This window comes from Artemia franciscana, chromosome 10 (genome assembly GCF_032884065.1).
Source record: "Artemia franciscana chromosome 10, ASM3288406v1, whole genome shotgun sequence".
Taxonomy (NCBI): Eukaryota; Metazoa; Arthropoda; class Branchiopoda; order Anostraca; family Artemiidae; genus Artemia; species Artemia franciscana.
In genome coordinates this window covers 17584179-17610791 of record NC_088872.1, presented here as the reverse complement: position 1 = coordinate 17610791, position 26613 = coordinate 17584179, and the positions used below count along the sequence as shown (strand labels likewise).

General features: G+C 35.8%; 1 protein-coding gene across 2 annotated transcripts in view; it reads right to left on the bottom strand.

Moving 5' to 3' along the window:
* The window catches only part of LOC136031855 (adenomatous polyposis coli protein-like), a 127465-nt gene that overhangs the window by 82689 nt on the left and 18163 nt on the right, over positions 1-26613 (bottom strand). Inside the window, exons 2-5 of one of the 2 annotated variants that reach the window (XM_065711720.1) lie at positions 23280-23433; positions 17166-17277; positions 12073-12303; positions 6881-7060 (exon numbers count right to left, since the gene is read on the bottom strand). In XM_065711720.1, the coding sequence (XP_065567792.1) occupies positions 6881-7060; positions 12073-12303; positions 17166-17277; positions 23280-23377 (621 nt within the window). In that variant the 5' untranslated portion in view covers positions 23378-23433. Of the gene's footprint in view, positions 1-6880; positions 7061-12072; positions 12304-17165; positions 17278-23279; positions 23488-26613 lie in introns of those variants that run through there. The other variant, XM_065711719.1, reaches the window with a different exon arrangement.

Here is a 26613-nt window from a genome sequence, read left to right as displayed (position 1 = left end):
ATTCTTAGGGATATAAGGAAAAAAAAATGGCCCACCTATAACCATGTGTAAGCCAAAAAACTTGCCAATCTGCGTCCCAATCCTAGAATAACTGAAGAGGATCTAGACCGGGAGGAAGAAAGACTCTCAGAGAGCATGAACAGTGCGCTTAAACAAGCAACCACTCCAACACTTTTTGAAGAGGGGGACCAAGCCAATAACTGGTGGACTTTGGAATTAGTCAAAGAAGAAAACTGACCCAAAGGCTACTAAGAGCTGCTACCCGAACAAATAATTCCGAAGGCTGGGACGCTTACTCGGAAGGGTTAAAACTCCTGAAAAAGGAGATAAGGGCAGCAAAGAGAACCTTATGGAGGACTTTCTGTGAAAGTATAGAGTCAGATGAAGCTAGTAATAGGCTATTGAAGACTCCAAAGAAAGACCACCGGTCACAGTTGGGGGGTGGGGTGAGAGTAGATGGTACTCTCACAGCAGACCCCGGAGAAACCCTGAACCGCATGCTCGAAATACTTGCACAAGACCCTGAAGAAAATATTCCCACGCCAGTTTATTTTATAAACCCAAATACAGGGGAGAAGCTGGCGTCCTGAATTGTAAAGGAAGACTGGGTCAAAAAAGCTGTGGATGATTTTCAACCTTATAAAGCCCCTGCAGCCAATAGAACATGCTCTATAATGCTCCAGAAAGCATGGGAGAAAATACAAACCTATTATATCTATATTGCAAATAGAAGCCTCACTTTGGGCAATGTCCTCCGTACATGGCTCAAGACAGTGGCGTTTTCTTAACTAAACCAGGGAAAGAGGACTACTCAAACTGTCGGTCTTATAGAATGATTACGTTAACCTCCTTTCAATTGAAAGTGATGGAGCGATTGATTCATTGGTTTCGGATAAGTAATCCGGGGACTATGAACACGATATCCGAAAAGCAAATGTGATTTAAGATAGGAGGCTCTACAGACGCTGCGGTTCACCAATTGGTGTGGCGGGTAGAGCAAGCCCTAGAATGTAAACAATACGCCTTAGGCATTTTCCTTGACATAAAAGGATCATTTAATAATGCTACTTTTGAATCCATAGGAATGGCCATGGAGGAAGCAAAACTAGATAGATCTATTCAGAAATGGAATTTTCCTATGCTCAGGAACTAACAGATAATCGTTGAGCAAAACAGAATAAAAAACTCGAAGACTCTTCAGAAAGGATACCCGAAGGGGAGGGGGGGTATCTCAGCAAAAGAGAATAAAAAGTATCTAGCAAAAGAGAATAAAAAAGCTCGAAGACTCTTCAGAAAGAATACCCGAAGGGGGGGGGTATCCGAAGGGGTATGTGGATCCTGGTCATGAACAACCAATTTATTAAACAGCGACCTACTATCCTTACCGAGAGGAAAATGTCTAAGGACACTGTTTGAAAGCACACAATGGACAAAATCAAAACATTGTCACATAACCATAAACTACGCATAGCACCTGAAAAGAGTGAAGTAGTAGTATTCACAAAAAAGAGGAGATGGCAAGTTCCCTTTGCCTTAAAAATATAAACAAGTAATAAGCAGGTGAAATACCTAGGGGTCAGAATTAATCATCAACTGAGCTGGAAAGCTCATTGTCTTGAAACGGCATGGAAAGCCACAGCTTCCTTAATTCAATGTCAACGACTGGCGGGGAAAAACTAAGGTTTGGCTCCCAATAAGATTATATAAGACAGTAATTAGACCAATTCTGTCATATGAAATAGGGGTTTCGGCCAATTCAACTCGAATTGCGAGCCACATAGCCCACTTAAGAAGGATACAAAGGCGAATATACCTAATGATTACATCAGCACATCATGAAACCGCTACAGCAACCATGGAGCTTATCTTGGGACTTCTAACCGTAGAAAAATTTCTAGGGGAAGAAGCAGTGAAAAGTGCTGTTAGACTACAGATAAACGATCAATGGACCCGAAGACAGCAGATACGATATGGGAAAAGTAAATACCTTGTTGGCATCTGTAGTTATTTGCTTCAGTGCAAGGAGCTACAGATGCCTAAAGATAATATTAACCCAAGAATAAAACCTGAGAGGCAATTCCGAATTGTCATGAAGGACAGAAAGGAAGTGGAGCAGGAGCTAGTGCTGCTCCACCAAAATGACCCGATAATATGTCATACTGATGGTTCGCGCTTTGAGGGAAAACTTGGGACAGGAGTAAAAATATATCACAATACTCCTGATCCGGACAAGGAGGTAATCAGTTATCACCTGGAAAATTTGCTGCAGTTTTTCAGGCTGAAATGTTCGGAATAGAACGGGCAGCTGGAAGATCGTTGGAAATGGGAAATACAGGGAAGAATATATGCATCCTAACTGACAATAAAGCACGCCTAAAGGTTGTTCAGAATGCACAAAGCCGGCAAAACAGAGAATTGGAATGCTACGAAGCCATCAATAGCTTGACATTCAAAGGAAACCAAATTACCTTTATGTGGGTCCCAGGGCCCTCGAATAAAGTGTAATGAGATGGCAGATGAAGAAGCTAAGGCTAGGGCATCACTGAGATATTATGGTTCAGAACCTTTCATCCCAATTTCTCAGAGTTACTGGACGGCGGCAGTGAGGGGTCGGAGAAATGAGAGAGCGGAACAAAACTGGTATAGGAAGGTGGAATGTAAGGAAAGAAGGAATTACTCCCGATGATCAATACACCACCTACACTAAGCATTTTCTACGACCGAAAAGATCCGAGACGAGAATGGTTACCGAAGCCATAGAAGGAATTGGAAATTTCGAGAAACATCTTTCCCAAATAGAGAGGTGTGAATTTCCATTATTCCAAAAATGCGAGATAGCCACTGTGGAAACAAGAAAGCATTTGACAGAAAAATGTCCAGCTAGGATTAGAGACCGGCTTGAGATATTTCATAATGTTATTGCTAAGCTGGAAGACATAGTAAGAGAAGCAGAAGTCCCATAGCTGGCAAGATATATGGTAGGGGTGGAGAGGTCGAGCCCACCATTGGTCCCCCCAACCCTAAATAGAGCTTAGTTTTGAGGTATAGAGGGAATGGGCCTTGAAGGCCTGAGCCTCGACCCACTGATAGTGGGTCCACCCGTCCTAACAATAATAATAACAAGAATAATAATACGGCACATCTATATCATCAAGAGGCTCAGGCTGAAGACAGATGACCTTGAATTTCTCCTGAATTCCATAGTTTTGTAAATATAATTTTATCATTATATACAAAATATAATGATTTCTATTTATGAAAATTCTGAGTACCGATTCTGAGTATCGAAATTTTTTTCAATAAAATTAAATGGATGACACAAAAATACCATTATCCAAAGAATCATTTATTTTTTAGCAAAAGGGCCGTAACTGCTTTTTCACAACGACAACCTGATCTAAATCCAAATTAGCCTCTGGTTAAAAAGAACTCTCTTTTACCTAAATAAGTTGAAATTCTTACTTAAAATATGTTTTCTGAAATCTTTGACGAAGAAGAAATGTAATTATTCTTTAATTACCAACATCAGTTTACTCTGTCATTATTAACATCAATTCCACAGCCTTTTTTATACAGCGGAATAGCTCGAGTGCTTTTCTATTCAGAGGAGAATAAATCTGAAGATAAACACAATGTTAAAATATGGACCAATATTACATGAATTTACAAATGCAAGATGTTTCAAAAGGATAATTGAAATAACATCCAAACTTAGCGAACTACCTTGTTTATTTAAGTTTTAATTTTTCTTTTTGGAATCCTTGAAAACTAACCAGGGCAAAAAGCATGTTTCTATCCTCTGACGGAGGCCAGTAATATTTAGATGAATGGAAGAAGACATATAAAGATCACGACTAACATCACAATGAACGCATGTAAAATCAGCACTTAAAGCAAGGGCGCATTCAGGATTTCTGTTCGGGGAGGGGAGACAAGAAAATATATAAAAAAGCATCAAAAATTTGTTTATATGCATTTTGATACGTTTTTACGAGTCGGACAAAATTTCGGGGGGAGGAGGTTCAAACCCGGTACCCCCTCCTCCCTGGATATGTTCTTGACTGAAAGATTCCATTGATCATGTCCCTTCAACTCAAAATCATGAAATATTTTAAGACTAACATGCAATATATCATAAAAAAGCCGCTGAAAACAAATGTAAGACCAACAAAATCAAATGTGTTTTATTGAGGTCATGAGGTGAGAAAGTTATTTGTCTTATCTCAACATGCTCATCTACGTCATTCTACGTCACAACAGCTACATCTACGTCATCTACAAATTTGCAGACCCAAATCTATTTTGCAAGCCAACTTGAGATTAGTTTTTTTTTTAAGGAAAATGGCCATACATACAACCCATTAGAAATGAGAAAAGGCGTTATAGTGACAAATTTACTTTATAGAACAAAATCATATTTAAAATAATTTAGTAGAAAAATTATTTCTTTTGTTGGTGCAATACGGTTGTTTTCTTTATAATTACATATTATACAGTATGATTACTGAAAAAAATATATAACCTCGAATGAGTAAAATAACAAAAAAAAGACAGAGGCAAAATTCATAGAAAAAAACAGCAGAGAAAATTAAAAAAGAGTCTTTATTGCTAGGTTTGATTTTCGATAAAATTTGTCTTTATTTTGCCGTGTTGATTAAAAATTCAAGTATCAGTCCAAATGCTTTAACACTGAACAAAAGAGAGGAACGAACATGGTGACTTAACAAATTTAAAATATTAGAGATTCGGATAAGCATTCATTGACCAGTATGTGCGGCACAAACATACAATAAAAGGCTAATTAAAGGCAAGTTTATAATTAGATGTGTCTGTAGTAGAAACTAAATAATCTTTGGACCATTTTTATCTTGGATTATTTTTATCTAAGATTAAATTAAGGGAGCCAAACTTAGGGACATGATTTTTCTATATGTTTTTGAATATTTAGAATTTTGAAGTACTATGGAAACTCAAACTTAGGTCTTATTCTGTAAAGGTTAAGGGGAAAATTACATAACCATAAGTACCTTAAAAATGAGAAAAAGTCAGGAATTCCAATTTTCATACAAAAAATAATATCTCCATATGCAGTTGGGCATTTTTTATGGCACTTGGTATTTACCAAGTGACATATAGTGATCACAAATTCTGTCGGTCTGTCTGTCCCGGTTTTGCTAGTTTAGGCACTTCCAGATAAGCTAGGACGACAAAATTTTGTAGACGTATCAGGGACCAGACCAGATTAAATTACGGTAATTCGGCAAAATTAGAAAATATGAGGTATTTTTAACTTACGAACAGGATATCGGATCTTAACGATATTTGATATTTAGAAGGATATCGTGTCTCAGAGCTCTTATTTTAAATCCCAACCGAAATCGGTGACATTGGGGGGAGTTGGAGGGGGAAACCTAAAATCTTGGAAAACGCTTAAGAGTGGAGGGATCGGGATGAAACTTGGTGGGAAAAATAAGCACAAGTCCTAGATAAGTGATAAACATAACCGGAACGGATCCGCTCTCTTTGGGGGAGTTGGTAGAGAGGGTTAATTCTGAAAAATTAGAAAAAAAGAGGTATTTTTAACTTACGAAGGAGTGATCGGATCTTAATAAAATTCCATGTTTAAAAGAATCTCGTAACTCAGATCTCTTATTTTAAATCCCGACAGGATCCAGTGTCATTGGATTTTTTTTTTGGGGGGGGACGGGATATCTTGGAAAACGCTTAGAGTGGAGAGATCGGGATAAAACTTGGATGGAAGAATAAACACAAGTCCTAGATACGTGATTCATATTCGCTCTCTGTGGGGGAGTTAAGGGGCTCCAGTGCTTTGGCGAGTTCGGTGCTACCGAACGCGCTAGAACGATGGAAATTGGTAGGCGTGTCATGGACCTGCAGAAATTGACTTGATAAAGTCGTTTTCCCCGATTCGACCATCTGGGGGACTGAAGGAAGAGGAAAAATTAGAAAAAATTAGGTTTTTCAACTTACGAGTGGGTGATCGGATCTTAATGAATTCTGATATTTAGAAGGACCTCGTGTCTCAGAGCTCTTATTTTAAATCCCGACCGATATTAGGCCTCTGATGTTCCTTTTAAATCAATCTATTGATTCTTAGAATTTTTCTAGAGCTCATACCATATGAGCTCTTGGCTCTTCCAACCTCGTCGTAAGTGCTATAGGAGCTCTTAGCTCTTGTTGGTAGTAGCAGGCGCCAAAAAAAGAAAGATAGATATGAATGGATGAAAAAATCAGCAAACAATAAGCTAAAAACACATGGGACCGGCTTAAGAAGGTGTAGCTTGCCGTTGAAGCTGTACTTTTGGTTGTGTTTGGGAACCAATAGATCCCTTAATTTTTTAATGTTTATGGCCGAAAAGCATTTTAAAATTTGAGAAATTAACTTTGCTTATTTATTTTCACGATTCAGCATGGCAACGCTGAAGAAAATGTAATAAAGCCCTAAAAAGTTTATAGTTTAGGAACAACCCAAAGAAAAATCCTTAGCTATCACTATTTTCAAGTATAAATAAACTTAAGGTAGGCCCAAGGGGCTAAAAAAAGGGTTTGGACTTCATTGGTACTTCAAGCAACGAACAAGAAAACCCATCACTAAAACAGCAAACTTGAAAACAGCATTAAAAGAGAGCATAATATATTTGCCACAGGTAATATCTTCAAATCCAATTCGGTCGGAAAACGAAGCCATATTCGTCTACAATAGTTTACTGCAGGGTTTTTTAAACCAGAGCACAGAACCATGAAAGAAACCTATGAATAATTTTATCATTAAATATCTTCCTTTGAAATGAAATCAAAGAAATTAAAAATATTGTTGAGTAAATAAGCGTCTAAAGATAAATTCGGTAGTAAAACTTACATGCAAGCCTACTCTGTCATCTGTTATATTGTTACTGGACATACTAGCCCATAAACCGTTGGCTTGAAGCCAGTTTGGATCAAGTAGATAAGGGAAACTCATCTTTTCCTCGGGCGGGGCAAACTGTGGATGTGCAGCAATGGCATCTGGCACTCCTTCGTCCGGAATGTCTTCTAGAAACTAAAAACACAAGGATTTACTATTTCCATATCTCTCTCTCCCTGTAGAAAGAAGGGAAACATAGTATTTTAGGGAGGGCAGGGGATTCGTAAATACCAAAAAATTGATGTAATTTAAAACTTTCAAAATTGTATCATGGGCGCATTTAGTGCCGATCTTAGGGAAAGGTAATTTCCCCTTCCTTATGGGGGAGTTTCTTTGTTAAGGGATGAAATATACCTGTTACACCTGAAAATTAATGCGCTTTAAAACCTTTCTAAATTGCGCCGCGGGTGTCTTTAGCGCTGAACTTGGAGAGAGCTGAAAGTCCACTATTCTTCTACAGATTTGCAGTAATAACTAGGTTAGTCCGTTAGCCGTACAGATACAATAAAACATGTTTTAAATTAAACGCAGTAGTGGCTTATTCCAATATTGCAGCTCAACTTCACTTTTAACCCCGTTTCAGTCCGATTCTTGTTAGACTGGTTTTGCTTCTGTCTTTAAATGAGTCAAGCTGTAAAATAATAACAATAAAGAGAGAAAACTGTGTATGATCAAATTATTTATAAATGCACGTAAATTCTGTCCACTAATTTTAAACTTCACATTATTTTTCACAACCTTCATAATAAATTTACTGAGAGTAATTACATCTGTCATTCTCACATTCAAAAGGCTAATTAATGCTTTCATAAAATATTATTTATATTAATAGCGTCTAAAGATATTTAAGTGAGGCTATTAAACAAATCAATGCTGCAGATTCATGAATGCTGCAACAGTGAAATAGCTTTTTCCACATTAAACTGTCAAAAGCTTACCGTAATGGTACTTAAATGTAAGCAAGCTTAGTTTAAATCTGTAGTTTTCATTTTTCTTTCCAATTACAATCTTTTTCAAATTCTATTGGGAAACTAAAAATTTCCTATTCCTGATAACTGACAAATTTTTTTTTTTGCAGTCCTTGGAGTGACAATCCTTCGGCTGGATATCCAGGAACCGATGGCTCAAAATTCATTAATTAAAAAAAAACTGGTTTAGATTAACCGATTCACACCATATATTAATATGACTTCAATAAAATACTGCAATAATACTACATACTTCAATGACTTCAATAATATTCATAATGATTTCAATAAAATCAAAGAAACTGTATAATTCAAAATTACAATTTACAGAAACACAAATATAATGGAAGTCTTAATAAGGATCTTATGACCAAGGAGGTCTAAATGGCATCGCGCCAAACGTGACAAACTAAAATGAGTAAAAAAATTAAAGTAAAACTCCCACGGTGATTTTAAAATTTGGTGTAAAAAAACAGAACATAAAGAACAAAGTTCAAATGATACTGCTGCACTTATATACGGTTGAGGATTAGAGGCGTGTTTGAGCTTCGTTTGATACTTTATGACGCTTGAGCTTTAATTTGATTTTAATTTTTGGGTCAAGAGGCATAAAACGAAGTGGAAAGCTAGACTCCCAGATACATCGTGAAATTAGAAAGAGGGAAACAACATTAGAAGAGTACCAATTTGCATTTAACAAAAATATTTTACGCATACAGCGTTAAACAAGCAGATAGTTCCCACAAATTTAAGGTTTGGCTGTAGAACCGTGATTCCAAACGTGGTGCCCAGGCCCCATCGGTGGAGCATGCAATATTTCAGTGGGTCATAGGGAGGACGCACACCCTCCGGCTGACTATACTTTAAAGTCTTAATTCTGAAAAAAAACAATGTTCATGTGACTGACGTCACGTTCATTTGCGCTTATAGAGCAAACAAGATACATAACAGCATTGCAATGACGACGTGCCTTGCCTAAAAGGTACTGTATTCAGACAATATTTTTCATTAGCATAAACGTTCATCTGCATTTATAGAGCAAACAAGATACGTAACAGTATTGCAATGACGACATGCCTTGCCTAAAATGTATTGTATTCAGACAATATTTTTCATTAGCATAAACGTTCATTTATATTTATAGAGCAAACAAGATACATAACAGTATCGAAATGACGACATGCCTTGCCTAAAAGGTATTATATTCAGATAATATTTGTCATTAGCATAAAATATGTCTAGAAGTAAAAACCCCCTAAAAGCACACCAAGCTAATGGCCTTTTAAGCTTCCTTCAGGTGAAAAAACATGAAATTTTGTAGAATAAAATTTAAATATCATGACGGGGAATCAGGATTTCCGAAATTCCAAAGTATGGCGTTTCCCAAAATTGGATGGGAGCCACTGCTCTATAAGCAGTAAGCCTATAAACATAAAACCTAAGTTAAAATAATAAAAATAAATACGTAGTTCCTTCTGGGTCATTTGTGGTGCATACAGTATCCATATATGTTTCGTGGGAATATATTCATCAGACGGGTTCCCTTCCACGTCAGCCCTGTGGCAACTGGGACCAACCCCAGGCCTTGTATTGCCAAGGAAAGATCAATCCACTGCGCTACCACATATTCATGTTGAGATACTGACTCATAAATGCGCAAAGGCTTAAATAGGGAGAGAGAGGGGTCTAGAGAGGAAACCTCCTGAATATAGATTTAAAAACCCTTTCGGAAAGGTCTAGCTTATATAAATAATTACAAAGACCAATTTTAAAAACAAAGTTTATTTTTGGTTGGAAAAAGTTATTAAGGTTGAACTTTAAAAAAATTATTGCTTCACCATTTATGCAACACATTATCCCCAAAAATAGCTCAAATAAACAAATTTGTAATAATTCACTTTATTTGTAGAGTTCTGAAAAAACTAGCACTTTACTGAAAACACAAAACCGGCAAAAAAAACAAAAAATAACAGGATTTTCTCTTAGGAGTAGAAAAGCCTTCAAGTAGCCAGTAGAAAATAAAAACTAATTTATCAGACTCTCAATCTTTCATCAGCCATAATAATGACAACTATTAGCATACAACATAAATCCTATTTTAAAAAACCCGAACAAGCTCAGTCTTCAGTAAAGTGCTAGTTTTTGATAATTCTACAAAAACACTGAATCATAACGAGTTAGTTTCTTCGAGATATTTTTGGGGATAAAATGTTGCACAAACTACGAAACAATGTTTTGGCTCGCTTTAAGTTTCAATTTTGCTGTTACTTTCATCAGAAGAACTTTGTTTTGTTCATTTTTACTAGTTTTTAGTTCTTTTTTTGAATATGTTGATAGATCTTATAAAAAGATATTTGTATAAATTAGGCGATGAAATTAAAGAAGTCAGCATAATTTTTTGTTAAAATAGGGCATTAACTACAGGTCTTACTTCCTACCTCAAGTAAAATTTCCCATAAAAATATACAAGTTTATCACTGGTATTTTTGACAAGTTGCGGGCAAAAATATCAATTATTTGTTCACTTCAATGCTATATGAAATATGTTAAGATTTTAGAAAACTGAAAGGATTTTAGATGTATTGTCAATATAATATTGAAGAAATTCGTGTTATAATTATTTCAATTTTTCTGCCGCAATGCTAAAAGAATGCTTCTCATAAGAAAACATACTATCATTATTTTTGCTTCTTGGACCTTCAAAATTCTTGGACATTTTAGAAGAACTGACCATTAAAATTATACTATTGCGGAGAATTAAAGGTTAAAACAAGAAAACCATCCGAACTCAGGTCTTCCCTTGCCCCTAAATGGCGGGCCTGTGTGTGGTGTCAAAACCAGTTATCAATTCACGTGGGCCTTGACGGAGTGGGTGAAGCATAAAACTAGTCGCAAAAACTTCACTTGGCTACCCATTTCAACGCCCCTACGATGTCCCAGAGCCCTCCTAGTGTTGGGATAAAAAGAAGAAAAAAGAGACACGTCAGAGTTTCAAAGCCTTTTCAAAATTCCTAAGAATGAATTCTCGCAATTAACGTTTACTATTACGATAAAGATAGCGTTTATCATTACTAAACAAGCTTTGAAAGCGAAAATATTCAGCAGTTTCTTTAACTCATTTTCATTTACTAAGGAGACTGGGGGGGGGCGTTCAAGAGAGGGACTAAAAGCCTCCAGTTGGGGATTTCGGACTATGCAGACGTAAATAGAACAATGCTTATGCTTCCAAGCCTATTCAATCCAGAAATGACACAAAAATTCACATTTTTGGTGTCACTTACCACTTTAAAATATCGTTTTCAAGACGAATTTATAAAAAGCATAAATATATAAGCATTGGCTTTCAAATGAGCTCTTAAACAGCTATGTCATTTCAGTCTTCGGCTAGTGCTGGAGAAAAAAAAAAGACAACACTGTTGTCTTTTTGAAAAAAAAGACAACAAAAGACAATAACTGTTTTCGCAACTAATCTATGCTGTTAAAATAACCACAAATAACCTTAGTTATTCTTGAATCAATTTTGAATTTTTTTTGCTCACTAGGCAGTTTTTTCAAAACGTTTTTTTGAAGTTTCTAATTGCTAAGGGGGCTGGATTGGGGCTCAGGTAGGGGGATAGTAAACTTCCAGTTATGGGTTTGTGTATCCTTCTCTTGCTTCCCAACCTTTCCACAATGGATATGACACCAAAATTATATTTTCGGTGCCATAACCCTTTACGATGGCGTAATCAAGACGAATCTTTAAAAAAGTGTGTAAGTAAGAACTGTTAACTGAGCCATTAAACATCTTTCTACGATCTAGCGGTAGCCTGCTAGCCCTCACGGAAAAAATTACTACTCATGAAAAAAAGAGGCGATATTTCTCGCTTTTCGAGATGAAGGGGGGGGGTATAGAATCTTCGGTTAAAGTTTAACCATGGTGATTCCAATTCCTGGATCACCTTTAAATGGAAAATGCTTCTCATCGGTGTATATTTTTTTTCAAGACGCGCTTTTAAACTTTCGGTTACTGTGGGCTGTGGTTGGCTCTTTACCATGTTTCAGGTATTGCAGCAATGACTTACAAGAATTCAGCCCTTTACACGGTTTAGCTAAGGCCCATTTACACTTTACACGGTTAGCTATGATATCCCGACAGATATATGAAATGAACCGTATATATTAGAAAATAAAACAGACCTCTGCCTGCTCTCTTGATACTGCCAGTTCGCCCTCTTCTTCCCTTTGACGCTCTGCCAAGAGACTGCTGACGGCAAATATTTTCTGATCTAAATTTCTAAGAGACAATATTCTTGCTTCTCTTCTTTTCAAACCCTCGCCTGCTGGGCCTAGTGTTTTCAGCATTGCATCTTGAAGGCGTTGAGCTTCTTGTTCAAGACGACGTCTTTCAAGTTCGCATTCTAGTGATGGCTACAAAGTGAAAAAAAAACTAAATTTTACACCCGTAATAGGACTAATTAAATGTCTAATTAAGAGGCTTTTAGATGAGGAGCAACAACCCAAAATTATGGCCAAGGAAGACGGTTTCAGACAACTATGTCCAATCCATCATTACTTTTAAAGCTTTAAGAATTGTGTGAATATAGATTTGATTAGAATTGGCTCCTCCTTGAGAAGGACTAAATCGAATTCTAGGCGCAACTAGATTTTTTTTTTTTAGATTGAATACAAATTTCAGTAGAATCTTTCACCCTCATCCCCCCCCCCCACAAGTAGGCAAAGAGCTGAGGTAGGAGGCTGAAAACACCTTCTCAGAATCTAATTTGAGCACTAAATCCATCCCTGAAAGTTTTACTTACATAGCAAATTTTTTTTTCTGACCTCAAAAAATGTCAGTGCCCTATAGGGCGGAAGGGGTGAAGGAACAGGAACACATTCAAGGGCTTTGATTTAAGCTGTTGGGTAATCCTAAGCGTAAGGCGATCATAAAACAGTCTAGCAATCTAAGACTTATAATGAGATCAGACAATAGAAACTGGTATAACTATCAGTTACGACAGTGCACTTTGAGAACAAACTATAAAAAAAATAAAAAAATGTACGAATACTAATGAATTTCGAATATTTCGGCTTCCCATCCATAAGCCTTTATCAGCGGGAAAAAGAAGAGGACTAGACTAAACTAATTAAAAAAAAAAAAGAAAAAAAAAAATAGCACAAAAAGATGGGAAAAAACCCACGACAGCGAATCCCCATTTTCATCTTTTTATATTATTTCCTAGCCTGCGTTAATTTGGTTAATCTAGTATTTATTTCCCCCTTTTTTATTTTGATAAAGGATTTAAGATTCGAAGGCGGAATTTTCAGAAATTTATTAGTATATATGTTGCTGTGAATATCAGAAATCTGGTTAATGTCGATATCCACCTGTGACTGCCCGGAATTCCCTTTTCCCTGCTTGGATTCAATTAGCTTGCGAATCAGCATTATAGCCCTATGCAAGCTTTGGTGGTAAAGGTTAAAGTTAGGTTACATTAAGTTATAAAATTCAAAAATGGGTTAAAAACCAAGCCGAACATAATCTAACCTGTCACCATCAAACCTTGGATAGAACTAAAAAGTTGACTGGAAAAGCTGACTAAATCCAAAGAGAAAAAAAAAAGGTATTTCCAACATTCACCGGCGAATGTCGACATTCGCCAATTTCGGACATTCACGGTAACACACACACATATATATATACATATATATATATATATATATATATATATATATATATATATATATATATATATATATATATATATATATATATATATATATATATATATATAGCTTTCAAGTTTTTTCTCAAAATGTGCTGCCTTAAATAAAATTATTATCCGTTCTTACATTTTTTATTTTTCGTACTAAGCATAAATAGAAACGAAGTATGATCTCAGAAACTTCTTATCCAAGACATAGGAATGTACAGGTCCAAAAGTTTTGATGATGAGAGATGAAATCAAGAATGAGAAAGACCCTCTGTTAGGGGCTTATTTTTTTAATTTCCAGAGGAGAGGGGGGATAGTTCTTTTAGCCAATAGTAGAAAGCAATACCCCCAGCCCCCGTTTTTGTACGGTTAGGATCAAAGCTGACCAAGTTAGATACTGATTTGATGCAGGCAAAATTTGCCTGATGCACTTGATTTATCTGGTTGATTTAGGGATTTTCTTCAATGATCTAATAATTTATGTGCAAAGTTAGTATTTTTTTTTGTTCAATGTTAAAAATCATTAGAAATAATGATAAATCACTAGAACTGTTAACCCTGACAGTAGTTTTTAAACGAAAAATACAAACAAACTAGCTTTGAAGCGCAGTATTGTGTATATAGGGCAAATAGTTAAAATGCAGGTTTGATTATGACAAAATAAGCTATGCGTTCTCAAGATACCGAAAAAGATAGAAATAATTCAAAACGATCACTGATTCTTTGGTCAGTCGAACAAAAACTACAAATACGTTAACGTGATTAATAATAGAAAATAGCTCATATTCAGCCTTTTTAAATCAAACGACATGGCCGTTCTGGGAGTGGTGAGAAAATGCAGGAACTAATCCAAAGTTATTCAACTAGAGGTGCTGGTCACGTCTAGGGTCCAAATATGGTATGACAGGCTAAGCGCACAAAATATCAGACGTACTCATTGTTGTCTTTCAATCAAAATTCAATCAAAGGTCCTTACGTTGGGTGCAACCTCGCAAAATTCTAAGCACTCATTAAATTCAAAACTTAAGCTATATTGGCAAATTAAACAGTATAATCTTGGCACACTTTCCTTATTTAGACGTAAGATTTTCAAAACTTTAAAGTTTGCATTTCTCTAGATTGCGAATTATCAGAGACACCCTTTGGTTTTACACAAAACGACATATTAAATAAAATGTAAATTTATGATATGACAAGCTAAGAGTACAAAGATTGAACACATGGATGGTTCAGAAAACAAAGGTTCCAATCCTTTATCGTCCGTAGATTTAGCCAAGATGATAAAGCTAGATTTCTTTACCTTTTTCAACTTTTAGTAAATTACTGAAATCACTGAAAAAAAAATGTGGCATAATACAATGGTGGGAACATTTTTGTATGTATCCTAACGGATATAGTATATCTGGGACCATCAAGGGGGGAGGGGTGCATTGAGAACAAAGTGACTACGATATTTGGAAAGAGGGTATCAATGCATTATAGCGACCCCACTCAAGCTCTTAATATGAGCAGAACCGGTTTGTCTGTCTGCAATCAGTTATATTTAGCTTAGTCTTAGTGAGAAAAACTATGATTTAGGTATATTTTCATTAAGTATTTAATATATGCAGGTAGTTAGGTACTTAATATTAATGTGTTCTGGGCGGCCTGCTTTCCATAATTCTTTGTTCCATAGTTTTGATTAATAAAGTATTATATTTTCATCATATTTTTTCGCTAAAAGCAGAGGCTATTACACGACCAAAATCAGAGTCAACACAGTAGCGTTAACTTACAAAGATCAACGATCTCCCATGTTTATCTTTTCCGCCTACTTTGGACAGAGCGAATGGTCGTAAGAACATGGGGGAGACTCATCCAATCGGACAATGATGGTATTAGACAAAAAACAAACGTTATACAAAGAAAAGGATAAACGATAGAAGATCCCCATTTTTTATCTTTCTATGTTATTTTCGAGAGTGTATTAATTTGATTAACGTAGTTTGTTCTCCTTTTTTCTGTTGATAAAGGCTTTCAGATTTGAAGTCAAAATATTCGAACATTTATCAATACATATATATAAAAAACTTTTTATTGTTTCCTTAAAGTTTATTGTCTTAAATAAAATTTTTACCCGTCATCATTTTTTTTATTCATCGAACATGATCTGGAGGCAGATAGACCCCTTTTCTTCTCCTGCCAGGCCCTATACCCCAGTAAAATTGGATAAAAACTTTAAAAAAGCCAATTTATAGGTAAAAAAAATGTCTCCCCTCGGGGAAGTGAGGGCTTACTTCCAGGGCAAGGGCCCCAAACTGAGCAAAGGTCTCATTTTTCAGATCATCACTAATTTTTTTTTAATCCCAATTCATTCAAAAGTAGAGAATCCTGTTACCTATATATAAGTTTTAATACACCGAGTGGCTATCTTTGAAATAATATGTTAATTTTTCAGTAAGGCCCAGCAGATAGCCTAGCCTCTAGGAGGTTTGAGGAGATGGAAGCCTGAGTTTGACTTGAATATTTTTCTGTTCGTTTTAGGTTTCATTTATTAATTCACTTAGTGTCTATTTGTTTTAAGAGTTTTTGCTATTTCCTTACTAATTGACCTTATTTCTGATAGTTTTAGGTTTTAACATGGTTTTCTACTTTTCTTTCAATTTTTTTTTGTTTTTAAACATTTTTACAATTAATCATGTAGAAACTTTAACATATTAAGGAATTCAATGCATGGTTCCTTATAATACTGGCGAACAAACAAGCTTCACAAGATTTTAATTTACAAAAAGACCACTTGGAGGGAGAGGATGCCTCATCTTTGCAGACATTCAGGTCTTCAGCCATCGCGATTTGATCCTAGCTTACCTGACTGTTCAAAATCAAGTTTTTACTAAGCTGTTATTTAGAATTCTAGGCTGAGTCTAGTTTCACAAGTCTGCTATTTTAAATCCTAACTCTCTTTGAACCACTACCCCGAAAGCAAAATTAATTCAGAAACTGTAGAAAAAACTATTTGCAACAAAATTATTTTAAAAAAAGAAGTGAAACTGTGTATTTTCCATCTGGAAAAGTAAATTACTAATGCCTGCCGTATCTGCCGCTCACAGGGCAGTTATTTTCGAATGCAATGATGTCCAAAATAAATAGTCAATCCTTTGTATTTTAAGGCATGTCTCCAAATTTGCAAATCCGAATCAATGGAAACTTGTTTATAGTTTCACAATTGCAGTTTGTAGATTGGAGACTAGCGAACTGGAAGGTTGGAGGAAATGCGAAAAGGAGACGCAATTTCAATAATATAGTCTGGTGAACCAATTCAAATTCCAAAAGCTCAGTACTGTCAAAAGTGATAGACCGTCTCATCAACGTTGCTATGTTGAGCTGAAGTTGTTTTTAGGTCGTGGATTTGTGCTTTGCTTTGCTTTACAAGTCTATATAGTTTTGTTACTATCACTGAAATATACAAGCTTATATATTTTCGGATCAAGTAAATTTATCGTTATAAACTAAGATATTTTCAAATCGAAACCTTCTTAATAAAATGTTAAATTAATAAAGGAAACAGACGCCCATTAAATAATACAGCATGATACATACCGAATCAGTTGGAACTGGAAGTTCACGCATCTCTTTAGAAAGAGCTTCAAGCTTAGCAAAATACGCATGTCTATCCCTATCTTCCGCCTCCAGTTGATTGACCAACGTTGCTCTAGCAAAAAAAAAAAAGTAATTAGTACCACACTTAATTCAAATTCTTAAATATCTGCTTCATAATAGTTTATCTACACGTTCTTTAAAGACTAAAAATATATACAAATATATATATATATATATATATATATATATATATATATATATATATATATATATATATATATATATATATATATATATATATATATATAGTGCAAAATAATATTGTAAATCTTGTAATAAAAAGGAGATATTTTTGTCTCTGTTGAGAGGTTGCATTTTTGGCTACATTTTTTAAAGATAAGAAGAAAAAATGGTTCCTAAGCAAATTGAACGACTCTACAAAACAAACTGTGAAGAAAATTTGAGGTTCGTTACAGGTTTTAATGCGCAACTGGGAAAAATGCCCAATTTTTCGTGTTTGATTTTGTAAGCAAGCAGAGAAGATTTCCATAGGCGCATTTCAGAATGGATTGGAATAAATTGACAAAAAAAAATGATTCCTTTTTTTAGGGATACTTAGTTTTAAGGGATACTTTTATGATTGTACAGAAACTAATAATCAAGCACTTAAAAAAAAGAGTGGAACATGCAAGGAAAGGAAATAAAATTGACTTCAGGCAAATTTTCTAAATCGGTATTTCCGTGGCCGGAGGTTTTACTGTTATGTCGTCTTCATAGAATGGCCATGTATGTTCAATTTTCAGTCTCAATGAGGGTAGATCATTCGAGCAAGTATATTTCTTTAAATTAGAGTCCTAAATTTGACTAATACCTAGAATCGTCTAGGTCACATAAGATTATAATACATTGCCTGCAGAAAGAAACAGTAAACTTTCAGCTAAATGTTCCATACGACTTAATATCTCCTGTTGCTCCCAACATAACCAAATAGGCAGTGTCCGCATAGTCACTGGATATCCCTTTTACGTTTGTCTCTTTGAAAACATTCTATTTTTCTATTCCTTACCAAGAGCCTCGGGATCCTAAACTGCAGTCGCTCAGAAGTGGCTTACTGCAAGGAATGCGCTTTGATTTTACACTGTCGATCTACACTTACAACGCAAGGTTCTAGGCTAATTACCCCCCCCCCCTCCCCTAGGAAATTTCCGCCCACAAATCCCCACCGCAGACAATAATCCCATCCCCTGGAAAATTACTTCCACTTGCAAAATTGAGCAAATAAAGAGAAAATATGACAAAACAAAACAAAGAAAAGAAGGTATTTTGGAATATTCTGCCTAAATTCCGAAATATGGTACAGAATAGGGTTGCCAGTACACCGGAACACGTCACCGATTTGAAACTTCGGTCCCGGTTGATTTACAAAATGTTCCGGTATTTGCATTGTAACGCACCCCAGTCAGCCACGTGCAGTACTGCTTTATTTATTTTAAATAATTATATAAATTGAATCGACGGCGTCACATACAAATAAAGGAAAAGAAGGAGCAGGTAGTTTAAAATGCCAAAACATGCCATTTTCCAGTTGGTTACACAAAAAAGTGGTTGTTTACAAAGAAAGGCAAAAATGAGTTCGAAGCACTTGGCGCAGCATGTAATTTCTTTATTTCCATGAGCCATAGTGGTAAGACTTCGATAAACGAACCTATTATATCTAATGGACATAATTTAAGACATCCATAGCTTCTACTTCATAAGGTGTTTCATCGTATATAGTGAGAGAAAACCCGCCAGACGATACTTTAGTGTGTGTATTAGAATTAACAACGGCTAAGAAAGAATTTAATCAACATTAGGCTTTTAATTCATTGGACTGCAATACTAAATTAAACGCTACTGTTTATCCTGGTACAAAAATTGCCGAGAAACAATCAAGCGCGTCAAAAAAGACATAATAATAATAAAAAAATATTGGCATCACATTCTGTGCAGAAGACTATGCAACAAACTGAAAAAAATCAGTTTTACGGTAGCGTTGGACGATATCCATTATCAATATTGATATGTCGGACCGAATATCTATGTCAAATTTTAAAACGTAAATATCAATATCGAAAAAATATTGGGAATTTTTGGTAATTTTTGGCATTTTCTGACATCTAACGGTGAACGTCCAGACGAGAAAATTCAATAAAAATATGATTCTTAAATGTTGGAGAAGAAGCGTAATAACGCATCTAATCACTTTACTCATACATACTGATACATAGCCTACTTTCAAACTCAGACTATGTTTTTTGTGAGAGGGCACTCTCAGATGTGACTGAAAACCTCCAAAAGCCTTTGCTCGATAAATGTCTTCCATGTTGTTAAGCCTTGATCTTATCACTTCCGTTAAACCTTGATCCAAGTTCCAGGAAAATGTATATCTCTCTCGAGTCACCAGCAGAAAAGCTTTAGCGAACGACCAATTTGTAGCTTGTATCAGATTAACACATTTAAGTGATAAGCTCTATGTACAAGAATGACATTGCTGCGGTTAAGGTAGGTAATAAGGTTAGTAGCTGATTTCATGTTAAATCAGGAGTTTAGCATTTAGGTTCTATCCCATTTATCTGGATATTTTGATGAACTTGTTCCTGAGGAGCAGAGCAAAGGCAATGGGAGAACGGGGAATCAATTGGGGAAGTAAAACTCTCCTAGACTTAGATTTTGTTGATGTTTTGAGCCTCCTATATGAAAGTGTTCGCAAAATGAGTGAGTTTTCATTGTGTAAGAATAGGTTTCAAAATTAAGGTTAAGAAGACTAAGTTGCTAAGATCGGAGGTAAGTGAAAGTAAGGAAGTGATGTTGACTGAAGTGAGGGCACTCGAAAAGACGGAGGAAAGTTTGCTGGATGTTTCAAGAGAAATTGGCAACGGATTGTTTTGGGTATCCGACTGACTGATCATATCCCAAACAGTAATCTGTACAAAAAATGTTGCTCCGTCTTACAATTTAGGGCTGTAATGAGAGAAACGCTGAGATGGCTAGGACACGTTCAGCTGATAAAGGAAACAACTTTTTAAAGATCGTCTTTGTGGCCAACCGTGTAATTTCCAAACAAAAGCAGGTCGTTCCCAAAAGGGGGTGGTTTGATGTTCTAAGGAAAGAGTTAAAGGAAATCGGAACTTCTTGGGATGGAGTAAAGAGGGAGGCTTTGTATGAATTGGGATGAAGGAGCGTGCCTTGCTGTGATGGTCTCGGGCGGCTTGGTGATGCAGTGAGTTGTTGTTTGTAGGAGTTGTAGTATATCTCTCCTGGCGATCTTTCCATGTTGAGAGTAAAATTGCAAGAGGAATGAGTTTCGTCTTGCTGGCTTCTGAATCTGTATAAAAGGTCCCGTAACCATTCCTTTGATTCGGCTACGACAGAATAAAGCCAGTGTGTTTTGTTTCACGACAAAATTTTAGTAGTCAGCGCAAGACATGCTTTGCCAGCAGCCAAATCTGTCATGGCCCTGTAGATTTTCACCAGGGATCTACAGGCACAAGAAAGACTGATCCTCCTGAGTTGTGGGAGTATCTTATGGCTCGGCTTAGGAGTAAAATAAAATTCAAGGAAATCCAGATTTGTATCCTGGCTTCAAGGAAATCCAAGATGTTTAAGGTTTCAGGGACATGATTTCATATTCGAGCAAATTGTCTACCGTTAAAAAATAGAAAAAGAAGGTTTAAAAGAAAACAGGTGGCCTCAGAAACGAATTACTTTTGCCCCAGATGTTATACAGGAGCTGAGGATGTGACACACATCCTGGCTGGGTGGCAGCAGCTCTCTGATTTAAGAAAGTATATTTTCTAAATGTTACATGACTGTGTAATACATATTATAGAACAATCTGTTGTATGACCTTGTCAGGTTCATAATGAGAAAAAAAATTTGTATGTAGGATATGTAGGGATTGTACTTTTTGTATGTTAAAAGTACAAGAGAGTAATATAAGTTCGTGTTTATTTTTCACCGGGAGGGGAGAGTAGATTTACATTAGCATATTGTGATTTGAATTTTCAAATGCTGCATTGCAAGGTCTTGTTATGCTTATAATAAATCTTTCTATAGGGTTTAACATCAATGTGAGGTAGCAATTGAATTAAGGTCCTTGGCCACCACCAGTGTCCCTTCTAAGAGTGTTTTCTACGGCTGCTCAGTTAATCACTGAAAGCGAGAACCAACTCTCAGCAATGACGTGTTGCTGTTTATTTTTCCCCGTCCCAAGTAATTTCAATTTTGGTTTTCGTGTTATTCATTTACCTAGTCGAAGCTAGCTTCATTGTTTGATTTTACATTATTCAAAGTTTGAAAAAAAAGCTCTTTATTTACAATCTTCGTCATTGAACTTTATACATCCATGCGTTAATTTGAGTAGAAAAACTGATTTGAAATATCAATATCAACATATCAAATATCGAAAGTAAAAATATCGATATACTAATATCTCGGCTAATCAGATTACCACCCAACACTATTTTACGTAATTTTGACCGGTGCAAGTAATCAAGATGCTGAAAAGTTGATCCCTATTTTCATTCTGTATTTCTTGAAAACTGAAGGTGTACAGTTGAAATTGGTGAAATTGGACTCTTTGGAAAAAAGAACACAACAAACCATTTTTTCTTTCCGCACGATTACATTAAAGAACTTAAATATTTAACTGGAAAAATTCAATCGCGTACAACGCTGATAATACTAACATATGCTAACACGAGAGAGGCAAGGGACAACAAAATTCATTTTAAATTGAAGTCGAAGTTCTTGGAAGATATTGAAGACATTGGGTGTCCTGCTCACATCCTAAAAAATACAGCATAAACATTGGTGTACGTACTTTTAGTTGATGGGGAGTCAGTGGTACACAAGATTTACAAATATTTTTTCGATATTTACAGTACGCAATGAACGTCTTAAATCTTTTGTGAGGCAGCAGGAGGTAATCCTATTCAAGAACTGAGTGGCTCTCATTGCTGCCGACAGTTGAGCGTATTCTGAAACCGTTGGAATCACTGAGATATTTTTTCTTTGCTGAAATAAGACCACACAAAACGACAGTCAATTTCTTTAACTACCTGTTGTCACAAGTTTGTTTTTGTTTTTTACATACCAATTGTCTTTTTTAGAAATAATTAAAGAAAAATATGAATCAAACATAATCATTTTGAAGCTAAAGGATTCATAAATGGCCTTGAAAAAAAAAAGTCAGAACGTACTGCAGCAAGTTTTTGGGGGGATTCAAACTGAAACTGAATAAGAAATTACTAATTATTACAGAACGTCTCTGGAATATTTACAACAATTAAAAAGAACAAAAAATATAAAAATAATACTATAGAATATTCTACCCCATATATTCTACCTGTATTTTGGAACATATGTAGAATATTCCAAAACTCACTTTAGAAAAAAAACCTCGATGTCTTTAGAACCTCGTAGGAGAGTGGGAAATCGACTGAACCAATCGACAAGTTTTGCTTATTTTGAGGGGCTAAGCTGTATATATGAATTACTAAAAAGTCACAAAGAGACTTTTCAACTACCTCAGCAAATTTGATTGAGCCCTGTTGGGGTTCCAACCCGGTTTCTTTTCTTTTTCATATAAATGACCCGTTTTCGTTTCCGTAATTACATTTACTTAGATTTGCCTATAGTATAATTTTCAATGATAAGTTAAAGTCTCGTTGCTAAGCTATAGTTGTTTTGCAATAAGTAAGCTTTCAAGATAAATTGAAAGACAATATTATTCAAAGGAAGCCAGGAAGTTGATTTTTAATTTAGTGGATTGGCCAGGGCCAATCTAAGGTCCACCCCCTACAGAAAGTGTTTGGTACACAAGCGGTGTTTTTGTTCTTAGCCTGTTTCCAGAGTTGATTAGTTGTTTCCAGACTAGACTGTTTCCAGAGTTGTTACAGAAAGAGTGATTGGAAAAGTAATGGAAGATTTGGTCAAATATAGGCCTTCTACGCACACACCATTTTTTTAAACACAAAATCAGCCCAAAATACTAGTGTTTATCACAAAAGAGCAAGAGAATATAATAAAGCTGTCAAAAGAATATGTTACAAGTTAATCTGAATTACTTACTTTTCATTTTCCAAATCACTCAACACCATAGCAAGGTATTTCACTTTAGGGGCTGGTGGTGCCATGTGATCACTAGTATGTCTCAGCTCACAGCTCATACTTTTAAAGTACCTGCCTATACAATCAGTTTACAATCAGGTACATTATTCCATTCCTGAAATTCACAAAGCATTCTAAAAAAGTGAAATCAGTTTAATAAAAAAAAAAATAAATAAACAAACGAACAAAGAATTTCCGAGAGAGAGAGCATCTCTTAGCGGGAAATTTAAAGTCTCTCCGCGCAGCGTACTAACTTTGAAATCGATAGAGACCTGTAACTTGAATTAGAAGAGAAAATGTTTCATAAAGAAAAACAAAAAACTTCGAATGATTCTTAAAAGCTAATCTAATTGGTAAAGGATTCCTCCAAAAATTACAAATACGGTATCACTATCCCTGTGAATATAAACAATCTTAGTCTTTTTGTTAGATTAAAAAAAAAAAATCCAGGAAGTGCTAAAATATATTTTTGGGACAATTTAGCCTTGCAACATGAAGATAGGAAAAAACTTTGGATGCAACGACTTGCGATGCAGAAAGGTGAAAGTAAACCCTAATTTCTTTAGGAAACCCTAATCTGGAAGTAAACCCTAATCTGGGCGTACAGACTGGGTACAATGGACCAAAGAGGACAAAAATTTTTTAAACGAATTGAGCTATATCAATCTGTGAGACCCAAAAATGCATCAAAAATTGCTTTTTTTCAATCGGCTTTGAAATTCACATGGCATGCGGACTGGGCTAATTAAGACGACAGATTTAAAAAAAAAGTCTATTTTTTTCTATTTGCGATGCAAAAAATTCTGGCAGAAGTTTTCTGGCAGATTAGGTTGAAACTTAATGTGGACATAGACTGGGCTAAGGGAGCCTGAAGGAAGATAATATTTCTGGAGACAGCTTTGGTTGTAATTATTCTTGACATCCGAAATTTACCTTCAAAGACAGTAAACATAACTCTTTCGATAAAAGACACAATAAAACATGAACTGAGTTACAACACAACAAAACATTCTTTCAATAATAGTGCATTATAAGAGAACTGAAATGAAAAGAAATTATAGTAAATAATCAAGTTCTATTTAAAAGAAACAAATATTACCACAAACAAGATGGAGGTATCGCCCACTTCAACCCTGGCAGAATATTTTATGAGCATAGTTGCAAGGCTTATAGGTGGCAAAAACATCATGGTTAGCCAAAGTGCGCGATATACCAACCGTGTTAAAGTAGCAGGAATCCGATTTACGAAAAGTCACTCAGCTCGCCTTGAAATATTTCGAAGAACTGTAGGATCTACACCAAGTAGGCAGTTGAAAAAACTTGCACAACAGCGGGCCATGACTACTGCTCGACGTAAAAAACTGTCTGCTAAAAAGCGCCTTTTCACTAATGCTTCCACAAAACTCCCTTCAAAACAAATCAGGGAGCCAACCGGAGCAGACAAAAACTACGGTTCGAACGGAACTGCTCCGGATCTTGATTGCAGTGCGCTCGAAATTGCAAAAAAAGATTTTTTGACTCGTCTCCAATGTACTGCAACAGATATCCTCAGTATCGAAAAACCCACTAGGCTTCAGAGAAATTCTATTGATAATAGCTGGATAGAATACAGAAAAAACAGAATTACAGCTTCCGTAGCTGGTGCTGTTTGTAAAAGGCGGTTGAAGACTGTGGGCTCATTAGTTCGGCAGCTCCTGTATCCCAGAAACCGCCAAACAAAGGCAATGGAGCATGGTCAGATGTATGAGCCTGTAGCTGTTGCAGCTTTTGCAAAGAAAATGGGTTGCATTGTGAACTCTGCTGCGCTTTTCATTCACAAGGAATATGGGTTTCTAGGGGCCAGTCCGGACGGGATAACAATTTTTCCTTCGGGTGAGAAGGCTCTTTTGGAGGTGAAGTGCCCTTTGAAAGCAAAAGAGCTTACATTGGAAGAGTGGATAGCGCTTAAAAAAAATACATGTCTAGAAAAGAAATTTAATAGTGAAATAAAGCTGAAAAGAACACATGACTACTATTACCAAATTCAAATGCAATTGGAATGTTGTGACATTGATTTTGTATACTTTGTAATATTTTTAGGGGAAGAGGAATTATATTATGAAAAGATTGGTCGTGACCGTGAATTCTGGTCTAACAAAATGCTGCCAAATCTAAAAAAAATTTATTTTGAGGCACTGTTACCCGAAATTGTCGACGGAAGGTTGCCAAGAAGTATGGAGATACGAGAACCGTTTATATAAATCCAACTATGCTAGGTATGGGTAGTTATCATGTGTCATTACAGTCTTATCGGAATACAAATTCAAATATACAAATACTCAAGCAACAATCGAACTTTAGAATATTTTTTAATGAACCTGTATGGATAAGCTAAATAAAAAGAACAAGTTTTTTTTAACTGAAAGTAAGGAGTGACATTAAAACTTAAACGAACAGAAATCACTTCGTATATGAAAGGGGCTGCTCCCTCCTCAACGCCCCGCTCTTTATGCTAAAGTTTTTTACTGTTTTAAAAAGTAGAATTGAGAGAAAAAGAGTAAAACTTTAGCGTAAAGAGCGGGGCGTTGAGGAGGAAGCAGCCCCTTTCACATACGAAGTAATTTATATTCGTTTTAAGTTTTAAGGTTGCTCCTTGCTTTCAGTTAAAAACATGTCTTTTTTTCATTTAATATCTGAACGTTTTTGAACTAATGCATGTTTTGATTTTGGCTCTCCACAGATGAATAATTAAAAAGAAATTTCATATTTATATGGCTTTCTCATAATTTTGATAGAATCACTTTGAGAAAAAAAGGAGCAGGGGAGGAGGCTTAGTTGCCCTCCAATGTTTTGGTTACTTAAAAAGGCAACTAGAACTTTTAATATTTTACGAACGTTTTTGCTAGTAAAAGATCTACGTAACTTACGAGTTAGCTTACGTAACGAACTTCTGTATTCTGTTAGTGTTAAATTTTAATGCTGCTCCTTACTTTCAGTTGAAAAAACTGTTTCATATTTATTTTTGTATTGTTCTATTTTGAAATAAGGCTAGAAAATCCTGCGCTCCCTTCATGGAAATTTTCTTCCCCCATGACAAATTCATCCATGGAAAGTTCCCCCAACATAACCCCCTGTTCTCAACCCCCCCCCCCCAAACCAAAAATCCTCCTGAAAACGTCTGTACATTTCCCAATAACCATTACTATATAAACACTGATCAAAGTTTGTAACTTGTAGCCCCTTCCACGGGGATTCTGGTGGAATAAGTCGTCCCCAAAGACACAGTTATAAGGTTTTTCGACTATGCTGAATAAAA